Source organism: Echeneis naucrates, chromosome 24 (assembly GCF_900963305.1).
Source record: "Echeneis naucrates chromosome 24, fEcheNa1.1, whole genome shotgun sequence".
NCBI lineage: Eukaryota > Metazoa > Chordata > Actinopteri > Carangiformes > Echeneidae > Echeneis > Echeneis naucrates.
Window position 1 is genome coordinate 2,815,013 of NC_042534.1, and position 13,190 is coordinate 2,828,202.

The following is a 13,190-nucleotide window of genomic DNA, read 5'->3' on the forward strand; positions in this document are numbered from 1 at the left end:
ATATCTTATGACGATGTGGCAATAACGTTATTAACCGTATTTCCTTTCAGTAACGTTACAGCATGATTAACTTAAATTTTCATGTTTCTGCAATAGGAACAAATTAACAGAAAAAAGGAGGCTGGTGGAAACAAGCTCTTGTACAACCTCTTTGTAAAACAAAAAAGAAAGAAAAACCTTCATACACGTTTAATTGCTTTCAGTTCAGTCATAAATGTTTGACTATAAACACTGAAATAGAAAGAGCATGAATGTGTTTACCAACAATTGGTCAAAATTCTCCACCAAACACATGGTGGAGAAAGTCAGTCTTTGTTGATACCAAAAAAATAAATAAATAAAAAAGGGGAGATAGAAAAAGAGTAAAAAGAAATGGCTGCTGCAGACCTGAATGCTTCATTATCCACTGCTCAGCTGACTAAAACTCAAATCAACAATTAAAGCATTGTCTGAGGATCCAGTATGCCAAGGGTCAGGGTGAAACAGAGAGCGGAGCCTCGTCTGTGAAGGTCTCAGACAAGACAGGTGAAACCTCAGAAATGTTCAGAAAACACACTGAACAAAGACAAACGGCTGGTTACGATATTGGTTACAGTGAGGAGAGCTTTTATATGACCCAGATGTGAACAGAGGTCCTGTCTTCACTCTGTCTGTGGAACTTATCTTTTCAGAGTTGTCTGGGCTTGTCACTGAAGCAGAGAAGGAGTTCAAAGTATGCAAAGTTCAAGGCATGCAGGGTTGATTGGGAGGCTAAAGAGTTAAGCCTCCCCCCCCACCCCCTCCCTCAGGACAGGCATTCCTCAAAACTTCATTTACTTTGCCTTACATAGTAGAGAACTTTGACAGCGATGCTGCTTCCAACTTCTCCTGCTCACATGCACATCTACCACCAATTCCCAGCAAGCCACATCTGCGTACTCTGAGGAGTTTATATCTGAATGTCCCCCGTGCAGCATTTTTTATGTCAGCGCTCGCAGACGAGGAGTTGCAAGCTGTCATTCATGAGAAACTGGAAGTCACACAGTAGCTTGAGGGATTTACTGAACCCTCATGAAGAGACAAAACAGTCTCATTCTCACAGTTGGAGCCAGAGAACAGCAGAATGCTTCGCATGAAGGTGAAATGTTGTTCGCATACTTTCTCACACATTTGACTACCATCAAAAGTCTTATCACTTTATGTACGTGACCTGCTTATCAGAGCTCAAAGGGGTTTTTCTCCATTTTCATCATTTAACCCCTTCGTGTCTGTCTTGAACCTGTTTTGTTTTGATCCAGATTTTGCAGAGATTGTCACATGTAGTCACGTGTCGCATAAGAAAAATAAAATACAGTTTCATTTTTGCAAACACATTTGTCTCTCTCTGATTGAGATTAAAACCCCCAGCCTCACTATCACTAAAGTGAGCATTAGTTCATCTTTCGATTTTCATCATCACTGCCACCAGCAGCATCTTCAGACTCAGATGGTATTTATTCCACTATTCTGTTGGCCTGTTCCGATCACATGCTGCCCTTAAGCACTACAAACTATAACCATGAAGAATATAATAACAAATACATTTATTTGCAGCAGGGATGTATATTGAAGGACGGTCGCAGTAACCATATGGGTTGTTTTACGTCAGATAAGATTAGATGGAACACATCTTTAACATACTTCACCATTACATTTCATTACAGTCAGACCAGTCACTGGTTTATTCAGCGATCTTATAAATGAAGAAGAGGAGTTGGAGAAACGGTTTGTCTTCTTTAGGGGAGTACAATGTTCAATAATCCTTTTTGATTTTATGGTTGGTCTGGCTTATCAGCCCCACTGCCCACACAGTGGAAAAGTAGTTGGTGACTCACCTCCTCAGGCAGTTGGGAGGAGCCACCATTGCAGGGCTAAGCAGTTTCTTGCATTTGGTCTACACTCACTGAATTACTTCCAGACCTCGTGCTGACTTGCACAAGAAGACGTGGAGCCCTGAAGACTTGGGAATCCTAAACATACACAAGGATCGAAAGACACATTTAAAAGCTTGGAGAGAGCTTGAACTGCAGACAGTTGGCAGAACTTGTTTGGCAGGTTTTTGAATTTTAGTGTGAGAGGTGTTTTCCTCGTTCTTTCGGGAAGAGACACTTTGTCCAATGCATGTTTGAAAAGGATTTCTTACTTATTTGCTCCTTTGTTTGCTGATCAAATGGAATGGAACAACACAACCACGGGTCTCTACCAACAAATCGAAGACTGTGAAGCCACAAACAAGACTCTGTATAAATTTTATGCAGCTGTCATGATCATAATTTTCATCTTGGCTTTGCCTCTGAATGCGTCCGTCCTCCACCTCTTCATATTCAAGTTGAAGTTCTGGAAATCCAACAGCAACAACATCTTCCTCTTCAACCTGGTGCTGGCCGACATTCTCCTGCTCTTCTGTTTGCCAATAAAGGCTCACAACTTCATCCAGGGAGAGAGGAGGAGCGGAAATGACACCGTTTGTAAAGCTATGCTCTTCATGCTGTTTTTGAATCGAGGAGCCAGCATTGCCTTCCTCACTGTGACGTCCATTGATCGATACTTCAACGTGGTGCATCCAGGTCGGAAGAATCTCCTGAGAGCTCTCAAGAAATCCCCTCAAATCTCTATCATCATCTGGCTGCTGCTGCTGCCCCTCACCATCCCCACCATGCTCAAGACCTTTGAATGCTGCAACAGCCACAGCAGCGGAGACGACACCTTAATAAAGGTAACGTCTGCATGAAGGTCTAATTTCTTTAAATTGTCGCTGTGATTTAGGTAACTTGCCTTTGGAATTCTCCATCAATCTCAAAACTCTCCTAAAGTGAGTGAAATGAGAAGTGGATGATTCACCTTGGGCCATTGGGCCATTTGCATAATGTGAAAATTATTTTGTAAGAACTTGTGACTTTGTGACAGTTGTTTGTCCTAACTCAGTTATGGCCGTGTGGCAACATAAGACACTGTGTGGCAATGTCTTTTTAAGTCATTGATCCATCTTTCTCCTTCATGCAACACTTCACGCCAAGTCAAAACAGAACTATTTCGTTGGTAAGCCTAAAATAACGGAAGGGACAACGATATTGAGAGTAAAATTGCTCTACTTTCCTAAACAGACATCCACGCAGGGAGAACAGAGCACTGTGGGTATCACTGGAGCTCCACTAAGATAGAGCTTGTTTCCTCGGCTATTTTGCACTGACAGTGTTAAGACATATTAAACCTGGAATGTGTCAAACTTCACCAACGAATGACAGAGTAACAGTTTGTAAAAACAAAACAAAACAAAATAAAATAAAATATATATATATAGGAAATGAAATTTCTTCACTAATCTGGCACCTAATATAAGACTGCTTGCCTAATAATCACAAAAAAGGGAAGCACGTTTCATAATGGGACTATAATTTGAAGCCTGGTAGTAAAATGTTTCCTCACATGGATCTTTAGCCACCACTTGTGCTCAGACATCACTTCTCCATGTGGCCACATGTCCATCACACCGTCTCTGAATGTTGTCTGAGTGATTGGATGTCAAATGTGTCCTCAATACGTTTTGGGTGTGGTCACACCTGAACCGATGAATGATCTGAGACAGATCGTGTCAGAACAGAGCCTCATATTCATAAGTTTGACAATTAAGTGAAGAGGTAGATGGCAGCATTTGTATGAGATGACAAGAAGTGAATGAATCTGCACCTTGTTTTTCAGAAAGGTATAATGTAGTTTCTATCACACTATATTTGACACATAACGTTTCCTGTTACCGTTCGCATTCAGAGTTCACATTTCCGGTGGTTTTCTACCTTTATGGGTCATTAGCCTGAAAATAAGCAGTGACTTCTAGTTAGCAGCTCCACTAAAGAGTGTTATCATTTACAAAAATAAGATGTTTTCAAATTTCAGTGAAAACAAAAGATAATAAGTCATGAGTTATGTCATAAATCCTCACATTTATGTGAAGTCTAACTTTAAGTACTGCACCAAACCAAACGGTCAGAACAAAACCAACAATAATTCTTCATTAACGCAGATCATGTGCCAGTTTCAACACACTTTCTTCTTCCAGCTCTGTGCTGTGCAGTGATTTACAGTAGAACAGTGGTTTTACTGTTGACTATGTACGGTCATCATATATAATTGTTAATGTATACTCAGGCCAACCAATCAAAAACAAGCATCTGTTGTTAATGTATATGAGCATTAAGCTGTTCCTTTTTCTGCTTTAAGAGTTTGGTGGACAGTATGAGAGAGGCGGTCTTCTTCACTCAGATCATCATCCCCTTCATCATCCTGGTCTACTGCACCGTACGCATCGTCAACCGGCTCAGGAAGAAAACAGTCGGGGACAGGACCAAGTTAAAGAGAGCCGTATTTCTGGTGACGACCGTCATGGTGGTCTTCTCCTTCTGCTTCCTGCCCTGCACCATCGCCAGGATGGTTCTGCTGATTGTCCGTGTCCAAGAGTTGCCTGAATACTATGAGGACAAAGCTGCCGTGGCCTTTGACGGCCTGATGGTCCTGTCCTACATGGACTGTCTGCTGGACCCGCTGGTCTACTGCTTCTGCAGCACGAAGTTTAAAGCGCTTTACCTCAATAATTACTGCCCCTTCTTGGTGAAACAATCGCCACTGCCAGTCGATAGCTCAACAGGAAACAACAACACAACACATGCTACACGCAACGCTGTCATTTGAAGCTGTTTGCTGTGTTGTTTCCCTGTGTGGTGACAGTCCCTGAGACTGACAGTGTGCCCCAGAAACCTGCACGTTATAGAAGGGGGCTCAGAATGTGAAGTCTGACACACAGAAAATTATTGAAATGATTCTGAGTAAAGATGTACAGAGGCAGAAAACAGGAAGGCCTGTGTTTTCTTTTGTTTGTTTTTTAAAGGAATGTCTCCTGTTTTTCTGTTGAGCCTGGACAGCAACATGAAAATGTCAAAGTCCTTTCAAGTGAAGCAACCTCATCTGTGAGATCGTGTCAGTCTCCCTCAGCCAAACAGCCCTAATTAAGACTGTGGTGAGAAATTACCAATCAAGAAGAACAGCTTTTCAAACAAACCAAGAGTAAAATTAATTGGTCAAAAATGTTATCTGTTCATGTTCATAAATGTATTTTGTGTATGTAATGGTTAATTCTATTGGTCGATAGAGGAAGCTGTTTGTTAATGTTGAACTGTATATCTTGTTTAAAATGTGAATATATGGTCGTATTTATACAGTAAATATTTTCTGTTGGGATCATTACTTATAAATCAGTTGGTAATAAAATTACAGAAAACTTTGCAAGTATGTTGAAAACTCTTCACAAATTTGTCCACTTGTGTGCCCTTGAATTTATCTTACAATGTAAATAATGAATCACTACTGTATCCTGACTAATAGTTCAGCCAAACAGTAATTTTATAACTTATGTGGAGGTTCATCGTCACCCTGATGACATCATAAATAGTAATACCTGAGTGAACATCTGATGATGCCGTCTTACTCTCATGCAAACCTTCTGTGTTAACGGTGCATCACTACTTTGAAACTAGGACTGCGGTTTCAATTGATGAAACAATGGAGGAGTACGATGAGACATGGACCATCTGGAATATGACACAACGTTATTTTTTAATAAAGGTCCATTTATTAGAAAACTAATAGGTTGGAGAGTGGAGAGTCAACTGAGGAAATTCCAAGAAAAGGAGTGGACTATCCACAGCAACAGCCTTATAGTGAAAGAAAGATTGTTATGACTGATGAGTGTTTCAACATGGCAACAAGACAAATGCCGACTTTTGACCCTGGATACCAAACACATATGTGTGAAAATGTAAACAACCACGTTGGACTCAAATGCCACATGTCAACATCTGCAAAGCGTACAATGTGTCAGTGAATGAAAAATCATCAAACATTTAGAGAGTACAGACAAAAACACACAACTATCGGTTGGGAGGGTTCAACCTTTCACAGAAGTATTCATAGTATTTTATCCCTTGTTTAAAGTCAATGCGTGAGATGAAAGATCTATAAAGTGCGTTAGCACAGGAGGCAAAACTTCACTGTTTCCTTCATATAAAAATCTATTTATAACTTATTCTAAATTCCTTCTACAGTCATTCAGGACGTGGGAGTCCAAAGGTGTTCAGTTGCGTGTTGGGACAAGATGCCCAGATGTGTCAGATCTGTAATAACATTACTAAAAGCTAAATGCTGTAATTTCTTTAGTTAGAGAGTGCAAAGAATGTTCCAGCAGACGTGTCTTTTGAATTTAGTGTAACTAAAAATTAATGTCAATATTCATGATTGAAAATAATTTCAGGTTCATAAAACCTAATGAATTCTAAACATAGACACAATTATGGGCTCAAACAGCTTTTACAGTAAGTTGCTTGCTAAAAAAAATGGTATCAAAAATGGATAGCTGGCTGCAGGAAGATATAAAAAGAAAGAGAGTCAAGAGACAGATGGTGACCTTTTATTATTAAAATAAAAAGTGCTCTGAGAAGGAATTCTTTGGCCTCTGTATTGTTTGGGGTCGGCTGTGGACCGTGAGTCATAAAAGGTTGGGAACCACAGCTTTAGAAACCAGAACTGTAAGACACAATACAACTATTGCTCAACAGTGTGAGGTCAACATGAGTGTGTGGAGCAGAGAATGAATCTCCTTTGCAGGATGACACATAACGTCATATGCAGGTAGGTGTACGTAAAACAGTCTATTATCAGTTTTTACTGCTGTGGATGTGTAAATATATTTTGATCTTTGAATCCATTTCTGACAACTGAACTGATCTTTTTTCAGGTGAGAAAATTTTATGAAACTTTGGTCATTCATCTAACCTTCATTAAACCTTGTTCGAACTCTGTTCACACATAAACATTCCCACCATCATGTGTTTTAATCCAGTTACGCAATGTTGTGACTGCCATGAGTTTTTAAAATGGCTTAAAAACGGTTGCTCAAATGCAGGACTAATGAAAGAAAGGTAATAAACATCAGATATAGGCTGACAAGTTGCACTAGAGAAACCATAAAATCCAACTCCAGTTAACCACAAATAGAGCATGTTGGCTTAATTAACCAATCACAGAATGACAAGGAAAGCTGCAAGGGTTAGAGGTTACAGAACTGGTGCAGTTCAAGTTCTTGCAAAGAAAATGTTGCATGTTTGACTATTAACATAATGATTCTAACATCCTGTTGTTGGTTAGTGAAATCTGTTTCTGTTTGCGCAGATTATTTTAAAATAACAAATTCCAGTGATGACAGATGGGCCAGGATCTCCAGACATATGTTAGTATTAGTAGTTAAAGAGCAAAGTGAAGCTGTCACTGGATTTTAGTTTCAAGTATCAATGAGTAGACTTTTGTGTGAATATGAGGTGTTAAAATTTATAAATTACCTTTTCAAACCTCACACCTGGCAGGACATGACATTTTAAAATGAAATCTGGGTAAGATAATCTTTTTTTTTTTTTTTTTTTTTTAGTACATGGGCAAGGAAAAGTGATGATGATATGGTTTCGAGGGAGACAGAGTAGTTCTTACTGGGGCTGGAACATGTGGGGACGTGCCAAAGATGTTCAGGCTTGCTTCCATCTGATGAAACTGTTCAAACTGGGAGCTGTGGGCCGAAGAGGATGGACAGAACAAAAACAAAAATGAGAGAAAATTTGTCAGTTGGCAGGGTTCAATTTTAATCTTTCGGCATCACTGCAACATACAATTTAAAAAGGACCAGGTTGTTCACACAGAGTTCTCAGTCTTCTGTGGCGAATGTAAGGAGATGCTTTCCAAGCATGTTTGTGCAATGTGATTGTGTACATGTAGTGGTGGTGGAGGCTTCAGAACAGTGTCACAATAGTGTAAACAGCAGATATTTGTTCCTCCTCAGCAGATAACTTTGAAAACAAAGTCAATCTTCATGCATGAAAAGTGACAAACTCAGGGCTTAAACAAAAGAATGCATCAAATTAAGAAAATTAGTCAAAATCAGTCATTAATTTAACTTGGATGGAACCCACAGAGCCACAAGAAGAATATGCAAACTCTGCACAGAAAGGTCCGAGACCCAGGGTTCAAACCAAGCACCTTCTTGCGGTGAGGCAAACACTGCCCACAACCTGTTTTTCTGCTAATTTGTCACGTTTGAAAATGAAAATGAAAGTGTTACATTTCATTTTTAATCAACCAAAGCTCTGTTAGTGCTGCTGGGATCAATTTAGATAAAGTTAATTTAAAGTTCCTCAGAGTTAATGGCAGGTCAGCACAGGCAGCGTACTTCTCCACCAACAGAACACACTGACAGGAAATGTCATATGAGAGACAGAAAAAAACTAAGATTAGATTGTCAGATAAGATAATCTATTTCGTAGAGCTTCAGTGTCTGAAAGGAAAGGAAGTTGAGCTCAAACCACTGCTCAAAGCCCTGTGATATCTGTGACAGACATGTCTTGTGCAAATGCTTGCTTAAAGACCTTGAGCTCTCTTCAACCAAAACCACTCACACCAACAGCAATTTAAAGTCACCAATAAACCTAAATATGTCATCTTTGGATGGTGGGAGGAAAGGCAGAGATGCAGAAAACATCCAAACTCCATACAGAAGGGCCCAGGCTGGGAACTGGACCTGCGACCTTCTTGTTGTGGGGCAACAGCACTAACCACTATGCCCCCTGCTGCCCAGCGTACATTGTAAATTTAAACTGGAACAAAATATTACGTGATTGATGTTTGGATTTGTAAAGAGAATCTATCCTGGATTGTTTAAAATGGCTTGACTCATTGGAATGTCAGCCATATTTTTTTGATATTTAAATTTGTTCCGATAGAGGTCAACTTGGTTGCAGGAACCCCGAGCTCTGATGATGTCATCACACACATCTCATGATCCTCCTGGACTCCCTCGATGATGTCATGGAGATCAAAGGCATCAAAGGAACTTGTTCTATATAAATACCGGACAGAAACACTCTCAGTCCACAAAATCACGCACACAGCAAGTTCCTCACTACGACCAGACAGAGAAAGTTCTTCACTACGACCAGACAGAGAAAGTTCTTCACTACGACCAGACAGACAAAGTTCTTCACTACGACCAGACAGACAAAGTTCTTCACTACGACCAGACAGACAAAGTTCTTCACTACGACCAGACAGACAAAGTTCTTCACTACGACCAGACATCAGTCAAGCTCTCACTAAAACGCCTCAACCACTAGATCTTTGTTCATCTACGATGGAAGCAATTGCAAATTCAGCTGACAAGCATCCCAGACCAACTAAAATGCTGCATGCTCTCCGACTAGCCCTTATCGACTCAAAGAGCGAAAATGAGAAGCTGGCTGCGGAAATTGCAGCTCTGAAGGAGAAGTCCACCAGCCCTGATAAGAGCTGGGAGAAAGAAAAGGAGGAGTTAATCAGTGAGAGGGACTTCTTGATTTCATCACTAAAAATGACCCAAGACAACTTTGACGCCCTCGTAGCAAATTTTGATTCTGCAAAAGCCAGAGAGCAGCTGCTTCAGACCAACCACCAAGTGGTTAAGAAGCACCTGAAAGAGTCAGATGAGCGAGTCTTCCTCTTGGAGGAACAGCTCCGTCAAGCCAAGACTGAAGCAGAGAAGGCTCAACGCCAGTTGAATGCAGAAAGGGAAAATCAGCTGGCTGCAGAAATCACACCTGACGTTGTGAAAGCCACAGAGAAGCACATGCAGGACAAACATGAAGCAGTGGCCAAAACATTAAAAGAGACAGAGGAGCAGATCCTACTTTTGGAGGAACAGCTCCGTAAGACCAAGACCGACGCAGAAAGGAAAAGTCGGGAGCTGGCTGCAGAAATCACAGCTCTGAAGGAGAAGCTCGCCACCAAAGAGAACAGCTGGGAGAAAGAAAAGATGGAGTTAATCAAAGAGAGAGACTTCATCGAATCAAAGCTGAACTTCACCCAGGAGAGCATCCACAAAATGAAAGACAACTTCATGGACATCACAAATGTCAGAGAGAAGCAGATGCAGGACAAATATGAAGCGGTGGCAAAAACATTAAAAAAGTCAGAAGACCAGGTCCTGCTCTTGGAGGAACAGCTCTGTAAAACCAAGACCGAGGCGGAGACGTTCCAAGGCCAGATGAGAGCAGAGAGGGAAAGAGAAATCACGGCTTTCAATGAGAAAATAGCCACCTTAGAGAACAGTTGGGACAAAAAACATACGGAATTGATCAGTGAGAGAGACTTTATAGCTTTAACACTGAAGAAAAACGAGGAAAGCTTCAACAGTCTGGTAGAGAACTTTGACACCCTAAAAGCCAGAGAACAGCAAATCAGTGGAGATTTTGAAGTTGTCACCAAACAGCTGGAAGAGAAACACGAGCAATACATCAAACTGGCTGAACATCTCAGACTAACTGCGACCAGTGCAGAAGAGCTCTACAACAACGCACAGACAAATTATGTGGGGTTTCAAGAGGCTAAGGTCTATTTCGAAAACTACGTTGCTCAGTTAAATGCAGACTGGCAGAACAAAATAGCTCAGATCCAGTTTGCAGAAGCTGCTCAACGCAGTTTTCTTCAAGAATACTCTAACAATATGGTGGCACACATCACACGGGAGGCACAAGAATGCACTACCAGTGCCAAGAATGAAACTGTGAATATGGCCAATAAGAACTTCGAGTGCATGAAAAAAGTGAGAAACATGGAGGCCGAGCTCCACCAGAAGGAAAATGACTGGCAGGCAAAGTCTGACTCTCTGGAGGAAACTATCAGGCGTGCGATGCAAGAGATAGAGCAGCTGCAGAACAACAAGGCAGAGATGGAGGAGGAGTGGCTCGCCAAACAGGAGGAATGGACAAAAAAGACCACCGCAATGGAGGAACACATCCATTGCATCTCTGTGTCGAACATCAAGCTTCGGAACCTGGCCTCAATGTCTGATAAGGAAAAGAAAAAAATGGAAAAGGAAAAAGAGAAAGCAAAGAAGGAGGCAGAGAAGAGGCTGAAGAAGGAGATGAAGGAGCAGAAGAAAAGGGAGGAGAAAGACAACAAGGAGAGAGAGAAGACGGAGAAGAAGGAGAGGAAGGAGAAGCAGAAGCAGGAAAAGAAAGAAAAAGAAGAGAACAAAAAGAGGGAGAGGGAACAGAAGAACCAACGAGGGACACAGGAGGGAGGACAAGAGGGGTAAGACACTCCCCCTCTCGCCCCCCGCCCCCCCTCACTGATACACCCGTACACATCCTGCTTGCCCTCTCTCTCTCTCTCTCTCTCACCCTTTACCCCTCCCACCTTTCATACTCTGGGTCTCCTGCAGTCCAAAGACAGTCTGTGACAGTCCCCACCTATCATTTTTATATCTATTTCTATATATTTTTCTATTATTCTATCACTCTATCTATCTTTCAACATTTCCTATCTTTTATCTTCTATTAACTATCTTTCAAAAAAAAAAAAAATCTATCTAATTATTCAATAAAAAAAAAAAAAATCAATAAAAATTATTGTGTCCATCCATTTATTTCTGTTTTATAATAGATAGTAAAAATACATGTGCGACAACTTGACCACAGATAATTCGGTCATGTACATTATTTGAATTTGGCATATGAAGATGGATGGATGGATGATTTGGGTTTTCCTGCAGCTGATATCTGTCAAATCTCAGAAAAATACTCATTCCAGTGATATCACTTTAGTCTTACATCAAATTGTTTAAGAAAAAAGGTTTCATTCATTCATCTTCTACTACTTAACCGCTTTAGGGTCAACACACAGACAGAGACCAACAACCACTCACATTCACACTCAGACCTACAGACAATTTAGAGTCACCAATTAACCCAAACATGATGTCTTTGGAGGGTGGGAGGAAACCCACACAGGCACAGGCAGAACATGCAAAGTCTGCACAGCAGGGCCCAGGCTGGGAACTGGACCTGCGACCTTCTTGTTGTGGGGCAACAGCACTAACCACTATGCCCCCTGCTGCCCAGCGTACATTGTAAATTTAAACTGGAACAAAATATTACGTGATTGATGTTTGGATTTGTAAAGAGAATCTATCCTGGATTGTTTAAAATGGCTTGACTCATTGGAATGTCGGCCATATTTGTTGATATTTAAATTTGTTCCGATAGAGGTCAACTTGGTTGCAGGAACCCCGAGCTCTGATGATGTCATCACACACATCACATGATCCTCCTGGACTCACTCGATGATGTCATGGAGATCAAAGGCATCAAAGGAACTTGTTCTATATAAATACCGGACAGAAACACTCTCAGTCCACAAAATCACGCACACAGCAAGTTCCTCACTACGACCAGACAGAGAAAGTTCTTCACTACGACCAGACAGACAAAGTTCTTCACTACGACCAGACAGACAAAGTTCTTCACTACGACCAGACAGACAAAGTTCTTCACTACGACCAGACAGACAAAGTTCTTCACTACGACCAGACATCAGTCAAGCTCTCACTAAAACGCCTCAACCACTAGATCTTTGTTCATCTACGATGGAAGCAATTGCAAATTCAGCTGACAAGCATCCCAGACCAACTAAAATGCTGCATGCTCTCCGACTAGCCCTTATCGACTCAAAGAGCGAAAATGAGAAGCTGGCTGCGGAAATTGCAGCTCTGAAGGAGAAGTCCACCAGCCCTGATAAGAGCTGGGAGAAAGAAAAGGAGGAGTTAATCAGTGAGAGGGACTTCTTGATTTCATCACTAAAAATGACCCAAGACAACTTTGACGCCCTCGTAGCAAATTTTGATTCTGCAAAAGCCAGAGAGCAGCTGCTTCAGACCAACCACCAAGTGGTTAAGAAGCACCTGAAAGAGTCAGATGAGCGAGTCTTCCTCTTGGAGGAACAGCTCCGTCAAGCCAAGACTGAAGCAGAGAAGGCTCAACGCCAGTTGAATGCAGAAAGGGAAAATCAGCTGGCTGCAGAAATCACACCTGACGTTGTGAAAGCCACAGAGAAGCACATGCAGGACAAACATGAAGCGGTGGCCAAAACATTAAAAGAGACAGAGGAGCAGGTCCTACTTTTGGAGGAACAGCTCCGTAAGACCAAGACCGACGCAGAAAGGAAAAGTCGGGAGCTGGCTGCAGAAATCACAGCTCTGAAGGAGAAGCTCGCCACCAAAGAGAACAGCTGGGAGAAAGAAAAGATGGAGTTAATCAAAGAGAGAGACT

General features: G+C 41.4%; 1 protein-coding gene across 1 annotated transcript; it reads left to right on the forward strand.

Annotated features, from left to right (window-relative positions):
* Positions 1–1,865: 1,865 nt before the first annotated feature.
* Positions 1,866–6,442, forward strand: gpr31 (G protein-coupled receptor 31). The gene is made up of 3 exons (XM_029496456.1): positions 1,866–2,734; positions 4,237–4,705; positions 4,746–6,442. The coding sequence occupies exons 1-2, from the start codon at positions 2,189–2,191 to the stop codon at positions 4,702–4,704; spliced, it is 1,014 nt and encodes a 337-aa protein (XP_029352316.1). The 5' UTR covers positions 1,866–2,188; the 3' UTR covers position 4,705; positions 4,746–6,442.
* Positions 6,443–13,190: the final 6,748 nt, after the last annotated feature.

What these genes read in the sequence shown, in the direction of transcription:
- gpr31 (XM_029496456.1), top strand. Translation starts at nt 2,189, where the DNA reads ATGGAATGGAACAACACAACCACGGGTCTCTACCAACAAATCGAAGAC. An exon ending in GAGACGACACCTTAATAAAG is followed by an intron (nt 2,735 to 4,236) that starts GTAACGTCTGCA and finishes TTCTGCTTTAAG; the next exon opens with AGTTTGGTGGACAGTATGAG.